The sequence below is a fragment of the Eurosta solidaginis genome, chromosome 5 (assembly GCF_040869045.1).
Source record: "Eurosta solidaginis isolate ZX-2024a chromosome 5, ASM4086904v1, whole genome shotgun sequence".
Taxonomy (NCBI): Eukaryota; Metazoa; Arthropoda; class Insecta; order Diptera; family Tephritidae; genus Eurosta; species Eurosta solidaginis.
The window spans coordinates 170,311,871-170,337,391 of NC_090323.1; the positions used below are offsets into that span (position 1 = coordinate 170,311,871).

Consider the following 25,521-nt stretch of genomic DNA (forward strand, 5'->3'; position numbering starts at 1 on the left):
GGATGGGGTACTTTTAAATAGGAGATGATGAGAGTTGAACGAGACTACTGCGGTGGAAGAAGGCACCTATTGATTTCAGAGCTTCCTTCAGGAAGCTCTTCAACAAGGCCAGGAGGAGTAAACTACCATCGCAGTGGGAGTTCTCTAAGGTGGGGTTCGGTATATTTAAGTCGGAGACTACGAGAGCCAATCGGGCCTACTGCGTAAGCTTCTACAAAAACAGAATGTAATAAATCTGCTAGGCTCAGTAAGAACGTATCGAGTTATCCTGATCTTGCATGGAAGCAGGACGATGAGCCTTGGGAAGTCCTCTAGTTTTCTAATGGACACTTATTTTATGGATATTCCAGTTGATCAGGCATCTGATTCACTGTCAGGATCGCCAGCCTAAAAGAATGGCATAGCTCCTGGGCACCTGCGCCTTCCTACATCTGCGATCACTGACCCAACCTAATTTGATGGCATGTGACGCCAGAAGACAGTGTCCAGTCAGAATACCCGTCATCAGTCTACAGTCCTCTCTTTAATGCTAGGAGTAACTTTGTGCACCTCTCGCCTTCTCTTAACATGGCCCAATCTAATTGGGCATCTACGGAGCAAGCTTCGAGGGATGCGCTTTTTTTTAGCTAGCTCATCCACTTTTTCATTCCCATCTATTCCCATATGCCCTGGGATCCACTATGGATGTATGATTCTCCCTGTCCCGATTCTTTTCAGGGACTGCTTTCACTCTAACGCGCTTTAAGTCGCTGTACTATGCGAGATTATTGCCATAATTGCTACTTGGCTGTCAATATAAAGGTTGACGCTGCAGTTACCTGTCCCTCATCATACGGCTTAGCTAGCAGCCATAGTAAAATGGAATTGATTTGTTGAAGTAACACCGCCCTTGATTCAGCAAGCAGTGTTGGTGCCATCTATTCGATTGACTTGAATCCGATCAGTTTACAGTTTAGCCTAACTTAGCCTCCAAGCGTTTTTCAGGTGATTCCATTGAACAAATTGATGTTGTAAATTTATAAGAAACAGCAAAATAAACAAAGCATCCTAAGGCCAAGTACAACAAATGGAAAAAGAATATACTTTGAGTTGCGAACTTGTTTCCAAATAGGGGATACATACAAACATTCGAATCAAAGTTCTATATTTGATGACTGGACAACTTCCAGTTGATCTGCGTGGTTGTAACAGTAAAATTAGCTTGGGCAAATCTACGTCATCAGCAAAATCAGCAATTCAAGGTCAAGAAGCAAGTAACTGTTGTAATGGTTGCCTGTAACCAACACTCAACTGTCGGTAAGTAAGAACATCATCAGACGAGTGGGAAGGTAAGATCATAAAATGAGTGAGCAGTTATATTGCGAGTTTTTTATTACTCACATACATCGAAGATGGTCAATACCAGTTAAGCTCACGTAGAGATGATTGTCAAGGATAAATTGTGGAAATTTTTCATTTTTAAAATGGAATTCCAGTTGCAACAAAAGTATGTTCGTAAGGTGTGTAGTAAAATATATAAACACAAGTAAGGAAGGCTAAGTCCGGGTGTAACCGAACATTACATACTTAGCTGAGAGCTTAGGAGACAAAATTGTCTTTTTCATGGATACATACAAATGGTAATAATAAAAAGTGAAGCAACTTGCCTTTGCTATCTTTCTTCAGCTATCAATTCGTTTTATTTGAATATTTTTTTAAATATGAAAACTTGGTTAACTTTGAACCTTTGTCAAATAAGGGAAAATCACCATGTAGGAAAATGAACCTAGAACATCATCTGTCGGGTGCCGCTAATTTATTTATATATGTAATACCACGAACAGTATTCCTGCCATGATTCCAAGGGCTTTTGATTTCGCCCTGCAGAACTTTTTCATTTTCTTCTACTTAATATGGTAGGTGTCACACCCATTTTACAAAATTTTTTCTTAAGTTATATTTTGCGTCAAAAACCAATCCAATTACCATGTTTCATCCCTTTTTTCGTATTTGGTATAGAATTATGGCATTTTTTTCATTTTGCGAAATTTTCGATATCGAAAAAGTGGGCATGGTCTTAGTCGGATTTCGCCCATTTTCAATACCAAGATAAAGTGAGTTCAGATAAGTACGTGAACTAAGTTTAGTAAAGATATATCGATTTTTGCTCAAGTTATCGTGTTAATGGCGGAAGGACAGACGGTCGACTGTGTATAAAAACTGAGCGTGGCTTCAACCCATTTCGCCCATTTTTACAAGGATTGGTAAATTTTTGTTCCACTTATGGCATTGAAAGTATTCTGGACAAATTAAATGAAAAAGGGCAGAGCCACGCCCATTTTTAAAATTTCTTATATTTTTGTATTTTGTAGTACCATATCATTACTGGAGTTGAATGTTGACATAATTTACTTATATACTGCAGATATTAAATTTTTTGCTAAAATTTTACTTAAACAATTTCTATTCTGCGTCATAAGGTCAATCCACCTACCAACTTTCATCGCTATAGCCGTCTTTGGTAATGAATTATCGCACTTTTTCGGTTTTTCGAAGTTTTCGATATCGAAAAAATGGGTTTCGTTCATTTTAAACAGCGATCTGGGATGAGTGCCCAGAAATTTAAATACCAAATTTCATTAAGATACCTCAAAATTTACTCAAGTTATCGTGTTCCGGGACAGACGTACGGACGAACATGGCTAAATGAATTTCTTTTTTCGCCCAGATCATTTTGATATATAGAAGTCTATGTCTATCTCGATTAGTTTATGCCGGGTACAGTTATGCGAACAAAATCAATATACTCTGTGAGCTCTGCTCAGCTGAGTATAAAAAGATGAAACAAAGATGTAACCGAGAAGAATATTAAGATAGAATTTGTTGTTGCAACTGTTTCTTAAGAAAAGTGAAAGGCCAGTAAAGCAAACACGTTTATGGTAGGTAAATCAGCGCTTTTTATTGCCACTTACGATTAGCCACTTACCTAGGAACGCAAACGGAATGGAAAAGTCCATAATGACGCAGCACATGCAAAAGTTCTGGTGCCGTTCGAAATGCGCCCATAATACTGAACATAGCGAGCATTGTATTCCAAATAATTAATGGACCGCGTAGTTGGAACCTAAAATTAAATAAAGAAAGAGAAATAATATTTTTTATTGAAATTATTCAGAGCTTCTGGAAAAATTAAGATGATATCTATATATATAAAATTCAAATTATGTATGTAGGTATAGGTCGGGTTGAGTCCTAAATGGATTGACCGATCACAACCAAAATTTGCACAACCCACTAGAAACCTTCCAGGGATGGTCATAGGCTAAAAATAATTTCGATATATAAAAGGGGCGTGGCACCTGCAATACAAATGGAATCTTTGATACTGCATAACTCTGAAGGTATTCATGCTAGAACATTGAAATTCAGTAAGGAGTTATAAAGAGGTCAATCCCTAACACCACCAAGAATATATCATACTGCATATCTCTGGATGTAGTAATGGTGGGATAGTGAAAATTGGTAAGGAGCTATACGACGTAAGTCCTAACACCTCCAGTAAAATGTGTAATTAGGGAAAAGGGGGCGTTGCACCTTCCCTACAAATTGCATTTTTCAGAAATATGGCTGCCGTACAAACTTAGGTTATTTTAACAGCTAAAGTTTGACTACAGAAATGAGTTTTGCTGTTATTCCTTTTGGACGTTTAGTAATCTGCCGCGCTTAAAATTTGTGGTCAACTTCAGTCTATCTACATCTTCTATCTATTTATATAAATAAAATTCAAATTATGTATGTATGTACATATGTAGGTATAGATCGGGTTGAGTCCTAAATGGATCGACCGATCACAACCAAATTTGCACAACCCACTAGAAACCTTCCAAGGATGGTCATAGGCTAAAAATAATTTCGATATATAAAAGGGGCGTGACACCTGCAATACAAATGGAATATTTGATACTGCATAACTCTGAAGGTATTCATGCTAGAACATTGAAATTCAGTAAGGAGTTATAAAGAGGTCAATCGCTAACACCACCACGAAAATGTGGGGTGAGAGAGCAGGGGGCGTGGCACCACCCATACAAATGGAATATATCATACTGCATATCTCTGGATGTAGTAATGGTAGGATAGTGAAAACTGGTAAGGAGCTATACGACGTTGAGTCCTAACACCTCCAGTAAAATGTGGAATTAGGGAAAAGGGGGCGTTGCACCTCCCATACAAATGGAATATATCATACTGCATATCTCTGGATGTAGTAATGGTAGGATAGTGAAAACTGGTAAGGAGCTATACGACGTTAAGTCCTAACACCTCCAGTAAAATGTGGAATTAGGGAAAAGGGGGCGTTGCACCTCCCATACAAATGGAATATATCATACTGCATATCTCTGGATGTAGTAATGGTAGGATAGTGAAAACTGGTAAGGAGCTATACGACGTTAAGTCCTAACACCTCCAGTAAAATGTGGAATTAGGGAAAAGGGGGCGTTGAACCTCCCATACAAATGGAATATATCATACTGCATATCTCTGGATGTAGTAATGGTAGGATAGTGAAAACTGGTAAGGAGCTATACGACGTTAAGTCCTAACACCTCCAGTAAAATGTGGAATTAGGGAAAAGGGGGCGTTGCACCTCCCATACAAATGGAATATATCATACTGCATATCTCTGGATGTAGTAATGGTAGGATAGTGAAAACTGGTAAGGAGCTATACGACGTTAAGTCCTAACACCTCCAGTAAAATGTGGAATTAGGAGAAAGGGGGCGTTGCACCTTCACTACAAATAGGATTTTTCAGAACTATGGCTGCCGTACAGCTAAAGTTTGACTACAGAAATCAGTTTGGCTGTTATTCCTTTTATACGTTTAGTAATCTGCCGCCTTTAAAATTTATTTGTCAACTTCAGTCTATCTACATCTTCTATATCTATATAAAATTCGAAATTTCGAAAACAACAAAGTTTTCATAACAAGGATTCCATTAATACCGACTTTACCAATTTACTATTAGGTTGGCTTTCGCAATGTCAATCAATAAAGCTCAAGGACAATCATTAGCTGTAGTAAGAGTCAATCTTACCAACTCATGTTTCACCCATGGCCAATTATACGTAGCCTGCTCCAGAGTTGGCTCATCGGAAAATATTTTTATTTATACTCCAAATAATATTACAAAAAATATTGTATATCCTATGGTTTTCAGCAATACCTAAATTCGCAAACACACAACCTTAAAATAAGTTTAAAATTTGTGTTATTTATTTTGCATATTTTTATGGAAACGTGGGGTGAAGCCCACGGGCATAAGCTAGTACATACATATATTAAGAAAACATAATAAAAACTACCATAATATTTTTACAAGACAGGTAAGGTTTATGCATTGAACTGCCTCCTGTGAAGGTATAGAAAACGTAAGCGAGATACTTAGCTAACTAATGTAAAATCACCCACAGAGTTTTTGGAACATGCCCGCACGTCCACTCAGAGAAAAACGCCGTTCTAAAATCCAGCAGCACCGGATTCAATTCAAGCTTTTCACGTTCTTACTTTTTTGTTCTTGAAAAACGAACAACCTGTTCTCAAAACAACAACCTTGTTCTTGAACTGACAACCATTTTCTTGAAAAGAGAACGGCTGGTCTTAAAATATGAACAAATGTTCTATTAATGAGAACAATGTTCTTAAATTAAGTTCAGGAAAAAAGAAACGGTATAATTCGTGTCCACTACAATGTTAAATACAACATTTGGCGCAAGCTTTTAAGCAGTAGTAGTGGCCAGCGGTTATGATGTTGCGGTTGAGATCGTGTGGCGCATGTTCGGTCGCTGTCAAACTCTGAAGTTTTTTTTAAAAGATTTCTATTCAATATTCTATTTTTTAACTCTTATTTTTCGTTCAGCTCCATTCACATATGCGCAGGTAATTCTCAAACTTGTTATGAAATGTTTTAAATATATATTAAGATTGCATCATCAATTAAGAAAAATTTCTCGATAGGAGAAATATATGAAAAAATGCATATTACGCGTTTTTTCAAACCCTTTTGGAATATTATAATAATTTGTTTTGTTATTAATATTTTTTATTAATGACAAAAAAAAATTATTCATTAATAAAAAAATAAATGAATGGTTACTACTCGAAAAAATTACCTTCCCCACTCCCCCCAAAGATCAAGCACAAACCGTTCTTGAACTGAGACCGAAAAATGTAAAATCGACCACAAATCGTTCTCGAAGACTGAGAACGCAAAATCTTAAATCAAGCCCAAGTAGTGCTTGAAATGAGCACAGAAGATTCACACATCAATACCAAAGTGGTCACAAAATACGAACGGTGTGCTTGGAAAACCTGTTGTTAAAACAAGCGCATCGGTTACGAGTTAAGAAAAAACGTACTTAACAGACTTTTGTCAACCAAAGTTCTTAATTTTGAACGTGTTTTTTTTTTCTCTGAGTGTAAAGCTATGCCAAACGCGATTTGAGATAAAAAACAAATAAGCGTGGTGATCGGGTTAATATTCCTCCATAAGAAGAAGAGTGCTCTACGCCACAAAATTTTGTCAGCAGTGCATAAAACAACGGTAATCGCCAAATTTCAAGAGCAAGTACTACAGCAGCCCAAAGGTCCAGTACTGATGAGTAGAATCGCCGAATCTCTGGCTCCATCAAAAAATAGCTGGACTTATTAACCATTACATTCCTCAGTAATTGGAAAAAGTAATCAATTCCTTTCCTCCACAGCAAAGGAATTGATTACATTTCAATTCCTCAAAAACAAAAAAAAAAAATACCAAAAGCAGATTCGTTTTTTTGAGGCTCGAGTACAAACAAATTTTTGTTTGTAATTGAACAAAAAAAAAAACTTTGCGCAATTGTAATTTCTTTCCCAGCATTTAATTTTCCAATTACATTACAAGGAATGGAAAAAGTACTTTCGAATTTCCCATTCCATTCCTCAAAGGAATTGCGAAGTTAATTGAGCATTTGGAAACACCAGTGAATATAAAATCATTATCCTTTTAAAGTTCCCAGCTAATTAAGGGCATTTCCTTTACTTCCTCCGCTATCAGAGGGTGGTGGCTATAGGAAAGCAGCATACACTCAGAGAAAAACGCGTTCTAAAATCCAGCACCACCGGACTCAATTCAAGCTTTTCATGTTCTTACTCGTTTGTTCTTGAAAAACGAACGACCTGTTCTCAAGCCAACAACCTTGTTTTGAACTGACAACCATTTTCTTGAAAAGAGAACGGCTGGTCTTAAAATATGAACAAATGTTCTATTAATGAGAACAATGTTCTAAAATTAAGAACAATGTTCTTAAATTGAGTTCAAGAAAAAAGAAACGGTATAATTCGTGTGCACTACAATGTTAAATACAACATTTGGCACAAGCTTTCAAGCAATTGTAGGGGCCCAGCGGCTATGATATTGCGGTTGCGATCGAATTCGATCACCGTCAAACTCTAAATTTTTTTAAAACAATTTTTTTATGTTCTATTTTTTTTACTCTTATTTTTCGTTCAGTTCGATTCACATATGTACAGGTAATTCTCAAACTTCTTATGAAATGTTTTAAATAGTAGTAGTAGTTTGTTTTATTAAACAGAATCTTTTTACAAAGTTGATTACAATATAAAATTTTATTTTATAACTAAACTTTGGCGTAGAGCCGTCAGTTTATAAGTACTTGTAGTAGGTTTTTCTGTACATTATATAATAAAATATTTCTTAAATATAAGTTTCAAAATTCCTTTTCTAAAATTTGCTTCCTATATTTTAACGCTGATTTAACGTACTGATTCAATGTGATCCAGTTTTTACCATTTAGGTATTCATTAATCTCTTGGTGTGTTAATACACTTTTTATACTCAGTTGAGCAGAGCTCACAAAGTATATTAAGTTTGATTGGATAACGGTTGGTTGTACATATATAAAGGAATCGAGATAGATATAGACTTCCATATATCAAAATAATCAGGATCCAAAAAAAATTTGATTGAGCCATGTCCGTCCGTCCGTCCGTTAACACGATAACTTGAGTAAATTTTGAGGTATCTTGATGAAATTTGGTATGTAGGTTCCTGAGCACTCATCTCAGATCGCTATTTAAAATGAACGATATCGGACTATAACCACGCCCACTTTTTCGATATCGAAAATTTCGAAAAACCGAAAAAATGCGATAATTCATTGTCAAAGGCGGTTAAAGCGATAAAACTTGGTAGATGGGTTGACGTTATGACGCAGAATAGAAAATTAGTAAGATTTTGGACAATGGGCGTGGCACCGCCCACTTTTACAAGAAGGTAATTTAAAAGTTTTGCAAGCTGTAATTTGGCAGTCGTTGAAGATATCATGATGAAATTTGGCAGGAACGTTACTACTATTACTATATATGTGCTAAATAAAAATTAGCAAAATTGGATGAAGAACACGCCCACTTTTTAAAAAAAAATTTTTTTAAATTCAAATTTTAACAAAAAATTTAATATCTTTACTGTATATAAGTAAATTAAGTCAAAATTCAACTCCAGCAATGATATGATGCAACAAAATACAAAAATAAAAGAAAATTTCAAAATGGGCGTGGCTCCGCCCATTTTCATTTAGTGTGTCTAGAATACTTTTAATGCCATAAGTCGAACAAAAATTTACCAATCCTTTTGAAATTTGGTACGAGCATAGATTCTATGACGTTAACTGTTCTCTGTGAAAATGGGCGAAATCGGTGGAAGCCACGCCCAGTTTTTATACACAGTCCACCGTCTGTCCTTCCGCTCGGCCGTTAACACAATAACTTGAGCAAAAACCGATATATCTTTACTAAACTTAGCCCACGTACTTATCTGAACTCACTTTATCTTGGTATAAAAAATGGCCGAAATCCGACCACAACCACGCCCACTTTATCGATATCGAAAATTACGAAAAATTAAAAAAATGCCATAATTCTATACCAAATACGAAAAAAGGGATGAAACATGGTAACTGGATTGGTTTATTGACGCAAAATATAACTTTGGAAAAAACTTTGTAAAATGGGTGTGACACCTACCATATTAAGTAGAAGAAAATGAAAAAGTTCTACAAGGCGAAATCAACAGCCCTTGGAATCTTGGCAGGAATACTGTTAGTGTTATTGAATATATAAATAAATTAGCAGTACCCGACAGATGATTTTCTGGATCACCTGATCCACATTTGGTCGATATCGCGAGAACGCCTTCACATATACATCTAAGGGCCACTCGCTTTTAAACCCCTCATTAATACCTTTAATTTGATATCCATATCGTACAAACACATTCTAGAGTCAACCCTAGCCCACCCTAATGGCGATATCTCGAAAAGGCGTGCACCTATAGACCTAATGCCCACTCCCTCTTAAAATGCTCAGTAACACCTTTCGTTTGATACCCATATCGTAAAAACATTCTAGAGTCACCCCTGGCCCACCCTAATGGCGATATCTCGAAAAGGCGTCCACCTATAGACCTAATGTCCACTCCCTCTTAAAATGCTCAGTAACACCTTTCCTTTGATACCCATATTGTACAAACATTCTAGAGTCACCCCTGGCCCACCCTAATGGCGATATCTCGAAAAGGCGTCCACCTATAGACCTAATTCCCACTCCCTCTTAAAATGCTCAGTAACACCTTTCGTTTGATACCCATATCGTACAAACATTCTAGAGTCACCCCTGGCCCACCCTAATGGCGATATCTCGAAAAGGCGTCCACCTATAGACCTAATGCCCACTCCCTCTTAAAATGCTCAGTAACACCTTTCGTTTGATACCCATATCGTACAAACATTCTAGAGTCACCCTTGGTCAACCTTTATGGCGATATCTCGAAAAGGCGTCCACCTATAGAACTGAGGATTACTCCCTTTTAAAATACTCATTACCACCTTTCATTTGATACCCATATCGTACAAACACATTCTAGAGTCACCCTGGCCCACCCTAATGGCGATATATCGAAAAGGCGCCCACCTATAGACCTAATGCCCACTTTCTCTTAAAATGCTCAGTAACACCTTTCGTTTGATACCCATATCGTACAAACATTCTAGAGTCACCCCTGGCCCACCCTAATGGCGAAATCTCGAAAAGGCGTCCACCTATAGACCTAGTGCCCACTCCCTCTTAAAATGCTCAGTAACACCTTTCGTTTGATACCCATATCGTACAAACATTCTAGAGTCACCCTTGGTCCACCTTTATGGCGATATCTCGAAAAGGCGTCCACCTATAGAACTAAGGATTACTCCCTTTTAAAATACTCATTACCACCTTTCATTTGATACCCATATCGTACAAACACATTCCAGAGTCACCCCTGGCCCACCCTAATGGCGATATCTCGAAAAGGCGTCCACCTATGGACCTAATGCCCACTCCCTCTTAAAATGCTCAGTAACACCTTTCGTTTGATACCCATATCGTACAAACACATTCTAGAGTCACCCCTGGCCCACCCTAATGGCGACATTTCGAAAATGCGTCCACCTATAGACCTAATGCCCACTCCCTCTTAAAACGCTCAGTAACACCTTTCATTTGATTCCCATATCGTACAACTAGAGACACCCCTGGTCCACCTTTATGGCGATATCTCGAAACGGCGTCCACCTAGGGAACTAAGGATCACTCCTTTTCAAAATACTCATTAACAGCTTTCATTTGATACCCATATCGTACAAACATATTCTAGGGTCACCCCTGGTCCACCTTTATGGGGATTTCTCGAAAAGGCGTTCACCTATAGAACTAAAGCCCATTCCCTTTTAAAATACTCATTATCACCTTTCATTTGATACCCATATCGTACAAACACATTCTAGAGTCCGCCCTGGTCCACCTTTATGGCGATATCCCTAAATGGTGTCCATCCATAGAACTATGGCCTACTCTCTCTTAAAATACTCTTTAATACCTTCCATTTGATACACATGTCATACAACCACATTCCAGGGTTACCCTAGGTTCATTTTCCTACATGGTGATTTTCCTTATTTTGTCTCCATAGCTCTCAACTGAGTATGTAAAGTTCGGTTACACCCGAACTTAGCCTTCCTTACTTGTTTTATACTCAGTTGAGCAGAGCTCACAGAGTATATTATTGATTGGATAACGGTTGGTTGTACATATATAAAGGAATCGAGATAGATATAGACTTCCATATATCAAAATAATCAGGATCGAAAAAAAATTTGATTGAGCCATGTCCGTCCGTCCGTCCGTCCGTTAACACGATAACTTGAGTAAATTTTGAGGTATCTTGATGAAATTTGGTATGTAGGTTCCTGAGCACTCATCTCAGATCGCTATTTAAAATGAACGATATCGGACTATAACCACGCCCACTTTTTCGATATCGAAAATTTCGAAAAACCGAAAAAGTGCGATAATTCATTACAAAAGACAGATAAAGCGACGAAACTTGGTAGATGAGTTGAACTTATGACGCAGAATAGAAAATTAGTAAAATTTTGGACAATGGGCGTGGCACCGCCCACTTTTAAAAGAAGGTAATTTAAAACTTTTGCAAGCTGTAATTTGGCAGTCGTTGAAGATATCATGATGAAATTTGGCAGGAACGTTACTCCTATTACTATATATACGCTTAATAAAAATTAGCAAAATCGGAAAAGGACCACGCCCACTTAAAAAAAAAAAATTTTTTTTTAAGTAAAATTTTAACAAAAAATTTAATATCTTTACAGTATATAAGTAAATTATGTCAACATTCAACTCCAGTAATGATATGGTGCAACAAAATACAAAAATAAAAGAAAATTTCAAAATGGGCGTGGCTCCGCCCTTTTTCATTTAATTTGTCTAGGATACTTTTAACGCCATAAGTCGAACAAAAATGAACCAATCCTTTTGAAATTTGGTAGGGGCATAGATTTTATGACGATAATTCTTCTCTGTGAAAATGGGCGAAATCGGTTGATGCCACGCCCAGTTTTTATACACAGTCGTCCGTCTGTCCTTCCGCATGGCCGTTAACACGATAACTTGAGCAAAAATCGACACATCTTTAATGAACTTAGTTCACGTGCTTACTTGAACTCATTTTATCTTGGTATGAAAAATAAACGAACTCCGACTATGACAACGCCCACTTTTTTGATATCGAAAATTACGAAAAATGAAAAAAAATGCCATAATTTTATAAAAAATACGAAAAAGGGATGAAACATGGTAAGGTAATTGAATTGTTTTAGTGACGCGAAATATAACTTTAGAAAAAACTTTATAAAATAGTTGAGACATCTACCATATTAAGTAGAAGAAAATGAAAAAAGTTCTGCAGGGGGAAATAAAAAACCCTTAAAATCTTGGCAGGTATTACATATATAAATAAATTAGCGGTATCCAACAGATGATGTTCTGGGTCACCCTGGTCCACATTTTGGTCGATATCTCGAAAACGCCTTCACATATACAACTACCACCACTCCCCTTTAAAACTCTCATTAACACCTTTCATTTGATACCCACATCGTACAAACATATTCTAAAGTCACCCCTGGTCCACCTTTATGGCGATATCTCGAAAAGGCGAACACCTATAGAACGAAGGCCCACTCCCATTTAAAAATACTCATTAACACCTTTCATTTGATACCCATATCGTAAGAACAAAGTCTAGAGTCACCCCTGGTCCACCTTTATTGAGATACCTCGAAAAGGCGTCCACCTATAGAACTAAGGCCCACTCCCTTTTAAAATACTCATTAACTCCTTTCGTTTGATACCCATATTGCACAAACGAATTCTAGAGTCACCCCTGGTCCACATTTATGGCGATATTTCGAAACGGCGTCCACCTATAGAAATAAGGCCCACTCCCTTTTAAAATACTCATTAACACCTCTCGTTTGATTACCATATTGTACAAACAAATTCTAGGGTCACCCCTGGTCCACCTTTATGGCGATATCTCGAAACGGCGTCCACCTATGGAACTAAGGATTACTGCCTTTTAAAACACTCATTAACACCTTTCTTTTGATACCCATATTGTACAAACAAATTCTAGGGTCACCCCTGGTCCACCTTTATGGCGATATCTCGAAACGGCGTCCACTAATGGAACTAAGGATTACTCCCTTTTAAAATACTCATTAACACCTTTCATTTGATACCCATATCGTACAAACGCATTCTAGAGTCACCCCTGGTCCACCTTTATGGCGATATCTCGAAAAGGCGACCACCTATACAACAACCACCACTCCCTTTTAAAACCCTCATTATTACCTTTAATTTGATACCCATATCGTACAAACACATTCTAGAGTCACCCCTGGTCCACCTTTATGGCGATATTTCGAAACGGCATCCACCTATAGAACTAAGGCCCACTCCCTTTTAAAATACTCATTAACACCATTCGTTTGATGCCCATATTGTACAAACAAATTCTAGGGTCACCCCTGGTCCACCTTTGTGGCGATATCTCGAAACGGCGTCCACCTATGGAACTAAGGATTACTCCCTTTTAAAATACTCATTAACACCTTTCATTTGATACCCATATCGTACAAACGCATTCTAGAGTCAACCCTGATCCACCTTATGGCTATATCCCTAAATGGCGTCCACCTATAGAACTATGGCCCACTCCCTCACAAAATACTCTTTAATGCCTTTCATTTGATACACATGTCATACAAACACATTCCAGGGTTTTGCTCGGTTCATTTTCCTACATGGTTATTTTCCCTTGTGTTGTCACCATAGCTCTCAACTGAGTATGTAATGTTCGGTTACACCCGAACTTAACCTTCCTTACTTGTTTTTAAATAACATTCTATATTCCATAAGTACGGGACAACTACCCAGAAAGTGTAAAACGTTTTCTTCGTTTCCCGAGTTGCAAATTGGACAGCGATTATCTGGCTGCTCAAGATGAGGTTCGTAATTTAGTTTCAATAGTTCTCCTCTTACGCGAAACAAATTGCTGATCGCATATATGCTAAATTCATCTCTAAAATAATTAAGCTCACAAAGATTATGTTCGAGGACGAGGTAAGTTCGTCTTACTTCGCTAGCTTGAGCTTTTAACAGAAAATGTTCCCTTTTCACTGCATCTATTTTAGCTAATAAATTGCGGTGCCAATGTCTCCACAAAGTGTTATCATTTATTAGAATTGGTTCACCGTACTCATTGGCAAGTGCATCCCACTTTTGGAAACATTGAGACCTAGTTTCTAGCATTGCATTGCGATTAGCTTTGGAAGACGGTTATTCCCCATTTCCATAACCCTGCAAATATAATTGAAATATGTTTTCAAGAAGTCAATATACAATTCTGGTAGTCCGGTTTCGAGATGAATCATATAGTTCGGGGTGTTACGCGGTAATCTGAACAGCCTTTTAATAAAGTACCTCAGCAATTTTTCTACCTCTTCGTAATATTCAATTCCCCATAATTCTGGTGCATAGCCCAGCACTGTTCGCACAGCTGCTTCAAATAGTTTGTACTTATGACTATGAGGAATGTATTTTTTAGACAAAAAAGATCTCCAGGTGCTGTTTATAGCGTATTTTGCTGATTTAAGCTTACTTGACAAATGTTTATGGTACGATGCATTGTACGTTATAACTACTCCTAGATACTTGTAATCCTTAACCTTCTCCAACTCGTGTCCACACAAATGCCAATTTTCATCTATACAGTATCTACCTTTTGAACCCCTGAATATAAGTACTTTTGTACTTTATTGTAAGCCCCCAGTCACTACAGTACTCCTCTAGTTTGTTGATAATTTTCTGTAATTGTTTTGGGGTTCTGCTAAGATAACTACATCATCGGCATACATAAGTATCTTTATATGGATGCCCCCAAACGTAACACCCTTTGGCAAGTGATTCACCAAATCGTCCAGGAAAAGCGCAAACAGTAATGGGCTAAGTAGGCAACCTTGTTTAACACCCGTTTCTGCTGGAAACCATTCTGAGGCAGTGCTACCATCCCACACCCTTGCAACGTTATTTTTGTAGAGACTGCTTATTATTTCTAGCATTTTCGTTGAAAAACCTAAATTACTTAATTTGAAGAAAAGAGCATTTCGTATTATGGAGTCAAAAGCGGCCTTAAAGTCCACGAACAAAGCATACAGTTTTCTCTTCTTTGAAATGTAATGCTGAGATATGCTAGATAAACTAAAAATATGGTCGATTGTAGAGTATCCCTTTCTAAATCCCGCCTGGTACTCACTTAAAATCGAATTCCTCTCTACCCACGCCGCTAACCTTTCATACAAAATGGAGGTAAACATTTTTGCAATGGCATTCTGAAAGGAGATTCCCCTGTAATTATTTGGGTCATTTATGTCTCCTTTTTTAAAAAGTGGGAATATAATAGCTTTCTGAAACAGCGAAGAGACCGAACCAGAGTTGTACATACTATTAAAGCAAGCTGTAAGCTGCTCTATAAAGTTAGGAGGGGCATGTTTAAAAAATTCCGCGGGTATGTCGTCAGGCCCAGTTGCCTTATTATCTTTAGTTCTTTTAAGTGCGGTCTTCACATCATCCGCCGTAATTTCGCGCAATCCAATTCCCGTACAGTCACGAAGGGCAGCGCAAAACTTAGGGTAGATACACTACTGTTTTGGTTTAGCATAGAGGAAAAATGTGCTCCCAAACTTTCCGCATATAACTGTGCACTCTTCGCGAACCCCGTACCATTTAGCTTCTTCACAAACCCCCAGTACTCTTAAATGTCTTTAATATCGCCGAGTTTCATGGCCATATTTTTAAAATATACGTGTTTTTTATGTGTGCAAATTTCTTTAAATTCTTTGTTAAGATTTTGATATTCTTTCAAACTTTCTTGCGTACCAAGTCTTTTAACTTTACGTAAGGCTGAAAAGGATGTCCTTCTGGCTTCTTTGCACTCATAGTCAAACCAGGGGTGCACGTTCTTTGTACACACTTTTTTGTTTTGACAGTGTTCCGATGCCTTTCTTACACAATCCACTAGATCACTCAGTGAGTAGCTGCTGATATTTATAGTACTTAACATTTGATTTAAATTGTCTTTGTATCTCTCGGTTTGTTTATCATACCATTTAAGCCCAGGGAGTGGGTTCATAATGTTTGCGTTTACATTTGGTTGAGCCATAGTATTCAAAGTGACTGATAGTGGTTGATGATCAGAGTATAACATATCATCAACCTTGAAGGAATCTATTAATGTAATCAAATTGCCCCTGATTAAACAATAGTCGATCACTGAACAGGCAGTTCCTCTTAGAAATGTGATATCTCCTTCTTTATCACCAATTGCGCGACCGTTTAATGCAGTTAACGAAAACGAACTACAGAATTCAGCAAATTTTTTACCGTTGGCATCAACATGCTTATCCTTTGAAACCCTTTCGAATGAAATAGGGGAAGTTGCTAGTGTTGGACTACAGTTAAAAAGCTGTTCTTCTCCACATCTCGCATTAAAATCACCCATCAACATAACGTTCTCAGTGTCCAGCTCAAGGACAGTCTCATACAGCGCATTAAAATCGCTTTCCCACCTATTACAGTTTAAATAGACCGGTAAGATATAAATTTGTTCTCGATAAAGACTCAATTCAATTACACAAATATCTCCTTTCTTTACAAACTGACCTGACAAATTTCTGTTTACACGTTTTTTAATTCCAAACAAAGCTCCACCGCTAGCCCTTCCTCTCACATAATTTCTTGTCGCATAAACCCAAAATAACAAATAATCTTTGAAAATATTTTCAACGCTGTCCAATCGCTCTTCTATAAATGTTTCATACAATAAAAATACCTCGAAAGTTTTAATATAATTTATAAAATCGTAATTAGATAATTTTGTTCTTAAACCTACCACATTATATGCCAGGACCTTAACATTGCAAGCCAACGCTTCTACAACATTCTTACTACTTAAACTGCTTAGTTTTTTGTGTTTGCATTCAAGAGTTGCTTATAATCTATAAAGGCTGAGCCAATTTTATCTCCATAAATTTTCTTCAACTCGATGAGACCATCGGCTTTACCACATACAAGACGTTGTTCATGATTCCAGGAATACCATTTATTGTTGATCCTAAGTTTATGATCGCGCACCAATACAGGGATGCCGGTTTTTAATGACGCCAAACGTTTTTTAAGTTGCAGCATTGCTTTTTTCTGCTGCTGTTTTTCTCTACTTATGTCTCTAGAGATTGAAATCGCTGTACCTGCCAGATTTTTGGTGTGCATTAAAATTTCTGTTGCTGCGTCCTCTTTAACAAATTCCGACGCTACGGTAATTTTCGAGTTTCTTTCGGCCAACCATCTAGTTCCTGCAACCTCAACACGGTTTCCCATTTCTAAATTTGCTTTACATACTGACTGAACCGCTTCCGTGGTCGAATCCTTAGCCGGGATGTTTCTAAAAATAAGGGCCTTTTTCTTCGACTGTTCTTCTAGGTATCTAAGCTTTTTTCTATCTGCCTCTTGTTCATTGGATACTTTAACAAGTGCTTTTTTGAGCTCTAAGTTTTCTTCTTCTAGCTTGCATATTTGTGCTTTAACAGTATGTAGCTCTGTAGTTAATATTACTAAATCTTTCGTTGCAACATTTTCTAGTTTACTATCCATGGTAACCATTCTTGTGGATAGTTCCGGCATGCTTTTATTAAAGTCGGCATGCATTTTTGCCATAAGTTCTAAAACCTCAGTGCTTCCCCTTGGTGCAACTGCATTCGTATCTGGCGACATTTCCGTGCAGGGACGTTTTGCATTGCTTGACATTTGTGTTACTTTTACTCGTTTAGTGAGTTGCCTAAAAGTATGCAACGCGAGTTCTTATATTTAGATTAGTACTGTGCAGCTTTTGAAACGAGTAAGCTTAGGTTCGAACCTTGACTATGCAGCCTCTGGCGTTAGATAAAAGTAACTCATTGTTTTAAGTATATATGTATGCAGATTACGTCTTCAAATAAGATTAATTTCTCAATAAGAGAAATGTATGAAAAAAATGCATATTATGCATTTTTTCTCAAACTTTTGAATTTTGATAAAAATTTTTTTGTTATAAATATTTTTTATTTATGACAAACAAATTATTATTAATAAAAAATAAATGGGTACCTATTGAAAAAAAAAACTTTCCCCTCCCATCAAAGATCAAGCACGAACCGTTCTTGAATTGAGACCGAAAAATGTTAAAACGACCCCAAATCGTTCTCGAAGCGTGAGAACGAAAAATCTTAAATCAAGCCCAAGTAATGCTTGAAATGAGCACAGAAGTTTCACACATCAATACCAAAGTGGTCAAAAAATACGAACGGTGTGCTTGGAAAAACTGTTCTTAAAACAAGCCCATCGGTCACGAGCTAAGAAAAAACGTACTTAACAGACTTTTGTCAACGAATGTTCTTAATTTTGAACTTCTTTCGTACGTTTTAGAACGATTTTTTCTCTGAGTGTACTTTTTAATTTTCTTTGATACATTCAGCTGGCATAACGTAAACACCATCAATGTTCCGGAAAACTTTTTATACTCAGTTGAGCAGAGCTCACAGAGTATATTAAGTTTGATTGGATAACGGTTGGTTGTACATATATAAAGGAATCGAGATAGATATAGACTTCCATATATCAAAATAATCAGGATCGAAAAAAAATTTGATTGAGCCATGTCCGTCCGTCCGTCCGTTAACACGATAACTTGAGTAAATTTTGAGGTATCTTCATGAAATTTGGTATGTAGGTTCCTGAGCACTCATCTCAGATCGCTATTTAAAATGAACGATATCGGACTATAACCACGCCCACTTTTTCGATATCGAAAATTTCGAAAAACCGAAAAAGTGCGATAATTCATTACAAAAGACCGATAAAGCGACGAAACTTGGTAGATGAGTTGAACTTATGACGCAAAATATAAAGTTAGTAAAATTTTGGACAATGGGCGTGGCACCGCCCACTTTTTAAAGAAGGTAATTTAAAACTTTTGCAAGCTGTAATTTGGCAGTCGTTGAAGATATCATGATGAAATTTGGCAGGAACGTTACTCTTATTACTGCATGTACGCTTAATAAAAATTAGCAAAATCGGAGAAGGACCACGCCGACTTTTAAAAAAAAAATTTTTTTAAAGTAAAATTTTAACAAAAAATTTAATATCTTTACAGTATATAAGTAAATTATGTCAAGATTCAACTCCAGTAATGATATGGTGCAACAAAATACAAAAATAAAAGAAAATTTAAAAATGGGCGTGGCTCCGCCCTTTTTCATTTAATTTGTCTAGGATACTTTTAATGCCATAAATCGAACAAAAATTAACCAATCCTTTTGAAATTTGGTAGGGGCATAGATTTTATAGCGCTAACTGTTTTCTGTGAAAATGGGCGAAATCGGTTGATGCCACGCCCAGTTTTTATACACAGTCGTCCGTCTGTCCTTCCGCATGGCCGTTAACACGATAACTTGAGCAAAAATCGATATATCTTTACTAAACTCAGTTCACGTACTTATCTGAACCCATTTTACCTTGGTATGAAAAATGAACGAAATCCGACTATGACCACGCCCACTTTTTCGATATCGAAAATTGCGAAAAATGAAAAAAATACCATAATTCTATACCAAATACGAAAAAAGGGATGAAACATGGTAAGGTAATTGGATTGTTTTATTGACGCGAAATATAACTTTAGAAAAAACTTTATAAAATGGTTGTGACACCTACCATATTAAGTAGAAGAAAATGAAAAAGTTCTGCAGGGCGAAATAAAACACCCTTAAAATCTTGCCAGGTATTACATATATAAATAAATTAGCGGTATCCAACCGATAATTTTCTGGGTCACCCTAGTCCACATTTTGGTCGATATCTGGAAAACGCCTTCACATATACAACTACCACCACTCCCTTTTAAAACTCTCATTAATACCTTTAATTTGATACCCATATCGTACAAACTCATTCTAGAGTCACCCCTGGTCCACCTTTATGGCAATATCTCGAAAAGACGTCCACCTATAGAACTAAGCCCCACACCCTTTTAAAATACTCATTAACACCTTTCTTTTGATACCCATATTGTACAAACAAATTCTAGGGTCACCCCTGCTCCACCTTTATGGCGATATCTCGAAACGGCGTCCACCTATGGAACTAAGGAATACTCCCTTTTAAAATACTCATTAACACCTTTCTTTTGATACCCATATTGTACAAACAAATTCTAGGGTCACCCCTGGTCCACCTTTATGGCGATATCTCGAAACGGCGTCCACCTATGGAACTAAGGATTACTCCCTTTTAAAATACTCATTAACACCTTTCTTTTGATACCCATATTGTACAAACAAATTCTAGGGTCACCCCTGGTCCACCTTTATGGCGATATCTCGAAACGGCGTCCACCTATGGAACTAAGGATTACTCCCTTTTAAAATACTCATTAACACCTTTCTTTTGATACCCATATTGTACAAACAAATTCTAGGGTCTAGGGTCCACCTTTATGGCTATATCTCGAAAATGCGACCACCTATACAACAACCACCACTCCCTTTTAAAACCCTCATTAATACCTTTAATTTGATACCCATTTCGTACAAACACATTCTAGAGTCACCCCTGGTCCACCTATAGAACTAAGGCCCACACCCTTTTAAAATACTCATTAATACCTTTCGTTTGATGCCCATATTGTGCAAACGCATTCTAGAGTCACCCCTGGTCCATCTTTACGGCGATATCTCGAAAAGGCGTCCATCTATAGAACTTAGGTCCACGCCCTTTTAAAATACTCATTAATACCTTTCATTTGATACGCATATCGTACAAACGCATTCTAGGGTCAACCCTGATCCACCTTTATGGCTATATCCCTAAATGGCGTCCACCTATAGAACTATGGCGCACTCCCTCATAAAATACTCTTTAATGCCTCTCATTTGATACACATGTCATACAAACACATTCCAGGGTTTCCCTCGGTTCATTTTCCTACATGGTTATTTTCCCTTATGTTGTCACCATAGCTCTCAACTGAGTATGTAATGTTCGGTTACACCCGAACTTAACCTTCCTTACTTGTTTCTCGTATTCTTGATGTTTTGATCCATCCATAGTTGCTTGCTCTGAACCATATTGTAATAGATAAATAATATTAGAGCAGACAATGACAAGTCGTCCATATAAAACCTCAGAAGTGTTTGAAGTGAAGTGTAACTAAGGTATAGCGGCACCAGGTGTTACTACATTTGTCAATGCCAAATGCTTTTTTATATTTAAAAGTTTGCGTAAAAATTATGCATTGTTCCGCTTCCTTGTTTAAAAAGTTTAGTGGTCAGATGTTCTTCTGTGCCTCATTTATTTTAGGTCGAGATATTTGCACTTCCACCTCCTCACAGTACGATGTTTGTTCTGGTACCAGGTCCAAGGACTATGTTAGACAGTTTATCACCTCTCTCGCTTTGGCAATGAGGTGTTACGCAAAATTTGTAAGTTTTTAGGTAATGGTATCCCCATTATTCCTATCATACCTACGGATAGCAACAGTTCCTTTTCCTGATCATTTCGGTATGCTTATTTATTTGTTTTTCTCTTCTCCTTTAAGGACTTACAATTTCCAAGAACCAAATCGAACTTAATATACCATTTAATTTTCATGAAAAGTACAAAAAGGAAAAACAAATATTTGAATAGATTTTGCGTTATTTCAAAAGGTTTGCTGCTAGAAACTCTCGGCACTGCAACCGGTAGGAGTAGGAAGAAACGTCGAATGGCAGAATGAAGAGGCAACGTTCGGCGGAAGGCGAAAAGTCTACTTTCAAGAGTCTGAAAGGACCCAGTCCCAGAGCCGCGAGGCAGGGCAGCCGCATAGATAAGATAAGTAGGCCTAAAGCTGTAGGACAGTTGGCCCCAATAGCGAGAGAGCAACTACGTTGAAAGCTACAGGTCAGAGGAAGGACATCAAAAGTGGCGAAGTGCCAACTAGGGAAGTAGGGGAGAAGCCAAAGGGAGATAAACCTAAGACTCCGGCTTTTTCCGAGAAGATGAATGATGTGGCAAGGTAGTCACTGACTTTGGCGCTGGTTGATCGTAGCAATCTTTCCGGACAGATGACTACTGAAAAGTAGAGATCTGTAGAAAGGGAGCTTATAAACTTAATGCTTAAGATGATACGGGAACAACCACGTAAGGTCCTGGTGTGAAGATGATGGCGTCCGCGATTTTGCTGTGGCTGGAGGAAGTGGTTCCAAAACTCCAAAGCCAAGGCACGAACGCGAAGTTCGATGCGGTGGATAAAGCGCAAATCCCCACGGTACCAAAAGTTAAAGTATTGATACCATGTGTGATGAAGTCGAAGGATACCGAAGGAATATACCGACACAGGATTGGACATTTGGATCTATACATTGATTTCCATTGTGCTGCAATATCACCAGGCTCAGCGCTATGATTCTAGCTCACCTGATATATGTTTAAAAATTATTTAAAAGATTCTGTAAAGTCCTTATCTAACCCGAAAAAACAATGATAATTTATCCATCGCCTTTGGCGATACAACTCTGGTGACTTGAAGACATTCGTGAGCGGTTTTTGCCGGCAATTTTGAATGCCCGGAATTTTTAATTCCCCGGATGAGGGGAACATAGACACAAACACGACGTGTGACCCGTTACCATCACCCACAGAGGTTGAAAAAGCCATAAAAAAGCCAAACTTTCTTGGCGCTGAGGGAGAAAGGTACCTGACGTACGTTTTCAAGCCTGGGAAACCGGCTAACGAAGGTGAGTTATAACGACCGGTATCACTCCGTTCGCCAGTAGCGAAGACATTGGAAACCTTTCTTCTCCGTCAGTTTAGTGCGTATCTTCGCCTAGCCACTCATCAGCATGGCTTCCGCAAAATACATAGCACTACCAGCACTGTCAAAAGCTTTTGAAACAGTCAACCACGGTACTATACCCCAGGATATAGAAGATTCACCCTTTCCCCTGTGTATAAAAAGATAAACTGCAAATTATCTGAACCTAGCCGACCAATCCGCGGTCACTGTTTTGCGACGTGGAATATTGGACGTTCACGTCGATGGTGTTGCGCTACCGATTGTCATCCGTTAAAATATCTTAGGAGAAACATTCGGTCACACTCTCACCTTCAAAACGTAAGCCATCGAAGTTGTATCTAAAGTACAAAGCCGCAACAAAATCCTCAAGTCGCTTGCCAGTAGCACTTGGGGAAAAGATGAAGAAACGTTGCTAGCCACATACAAAGCAATTGGCCGGCCACTCAATAGCAAATCTAAACTACGATGATACAATCTTACCATAACCTTCCTCATATATGGCGAGAAGAAATGAATTGCAAGTCATTGAAGGCAGTGCTGGAATCGCAAAAATATTTTTTACACTAAGAATTTTTCAATTACTTTTGCAATTCCTTTGCGGAATGGGAAATTATCAATTACTTTTGGCATTCCTTGTAATGTAATTGGAAAATTTTCAATTACATATGCAATTCCTTACGAAAGTACTGGGGTAGAAATTACATTTGAGCAAAGTATTTTTGTTTTCAATTACAAGCAAACAATTTTTTGTACTTGAGTCGCAAAAAAAAAACGAAATTACTTTTGGTATTTAATTATTTTGGTTTTTTTTTTTTAGGAATTGAAATGTAATCAACTCCTTTGCTGTGGAGGAAAGGAATTGATTACTTTCCTCAAGTACATGTAATGGGGAATCGACGGATTACTACCCAGCTCTGGACTTATCAAACCGAAAGCATAGAGGGTTTGGAGTTCCAAGAATTGCAGAGCAGGAGGTATGGGATACAGCGAACATAGTCTCTTATAATAAAACTCAAGGATCTAATGAATTGCTATTCATAGCTCCTGAGCCCGAGAGTAGATCTTGAACAGAGATTTTTTCAGCGACTATCGAATAATCAATTGAATAAATTTCAAACTCTTGGCAATATACCTCCAGAAGCCATAAATGAAAATTAAAGTAAAAGAAAGCTCTGTGTAGTGATTACTTTAGACCTAAAGAATGTTGCGAATCTAAGGCAACGTAATTTGTAGGTATTGAAAAGACGGAGCACAGCGGCTGAAGCCGCAAGACAGCTCGGAGCTGAAAAGAGCCACCCATAGGGCAATAGTGATATACAGTGATCCCCAAACGCCGTTTTTCTAAGCGGGGTAGTCCCTCAGCAGTTGTTTAAGAAACACTCTGAGTGTCTGCCATGAAAAGTTTTTCTGTGAAAACTCATCTGCTTTGCAATACCGTTCGGAGTCGACATAAACAACCTGTAGATAAAATTAAAATTATAAAATTATTAAAGGAGCCCCACGAAATTTGGAAGAGATGCTCGGCCTAAATTTCCTCGAAGGTAAATCGCGCCAAGAATTTATTTTTCAAATCACCTTAAAGTCCTATGTGAAATACTTATGAGCAAAAGCTTCCAAACAAACTTTCAAGAAGTACTTCAGGGCGATGGGACAGTAATTTGATTATGTTACCGGAACTTTTTTCTTCCAAAATAGAACTTGTTGGAAATATCTGACTTCGAACGACATCTGCAAGGCAGACGAGTTTTCAGTGAGAACTTTTCATGGCAGAAATACACTCAGAGTGCCAAATCACTGCCGAGAGGCACTCCGCTTAGAAACACTTTCTTCTGTTTGAAAAAAACTTGTTTCTAAAATTTTTATGTTGTTTTTCCCGGGCGTGGACAAAGGATTTTCGGTATGGTAGGCGGTGCACGCTACCATCGCGGCAGCGATAACTTAAGCAAATATTGAGATATCTTCACAAATTTCGGTATACGGGCTTATCTGGACCCAGAATGCATTGGTATTGAAAATGAGCAAAATGGGATGATAACCACGCCCACGATGTCGTAAATTTAGAAAAATTGAAAAAATTAGATAATTCAAAAATTAATGCCGCTAAGCTAATGAAAGTTGTTAGGTGGGTTGGTTTTATGGCGCAAAACATAAATTCCAAAAAAAATTGGAATATGGGAGTGGCACCACGCACATTTAGAAGAAGAAAATTTGGAAGTTTAACAAGCCGTAAATCAAAAGCCGTTAAAGATATTAAATTGAAAAATTTGGCAGAGATACTATCCTTACCAAATTATGTAGACTGAGTGAAGATAATCAAAATCGGTTAAGGACCACGCCCACTTTTCCTAATGGTCTACCCTTAACAAATTTGCAATAACTCTATGGTATTTAACTACATATTCTACCGTAGTAGTGGTATGGTTGAGCTAAGAACAAAACTTAAACAAATTTTGAAAATGGGCGTGACTCGCCCCTTTTTTTTGTTACTCTTTCCAAAAAACGTTTAATGCCATAAGTCGAACACAAATCTCCCAATCCGAACGATTTATGGCACCACACAAAACAAACAACAACAGCGTTTCAATTGCACAGCTGGCTATGTAATGTTTGGTTTCACACGGACTTACGACTTTCTTATTGGTTAACATTTTTTATTTTTTTTATTTT

At 37.6% G+C, this 25,521-nt stretch overlaps 1 protein-coding gene across 1 annotated transcript in view; it reads right to left on the reverse strand.

Moving 5' to 3' along the window:
* The window catches only part of Baldspot (elongation of very long chain fatty acids protein baldspot), a 164,419-nt gene that overhangs the window by 3,033 nt on the left and 135,865 nt on the right, over positions 1 to 25,521 (reverse strand). The window contains exon 2 of the mRNA XM_067757100.1: positions 2,966 to 3,103. Within this exon, the coding sequence (XP_067613201.1) occupies positions 2,966 to 3,103 (138 nt within the window). The remainder of the gene's footprint in view (positions 1 to 2,965; positions 3,104 to 25,521) is intronic.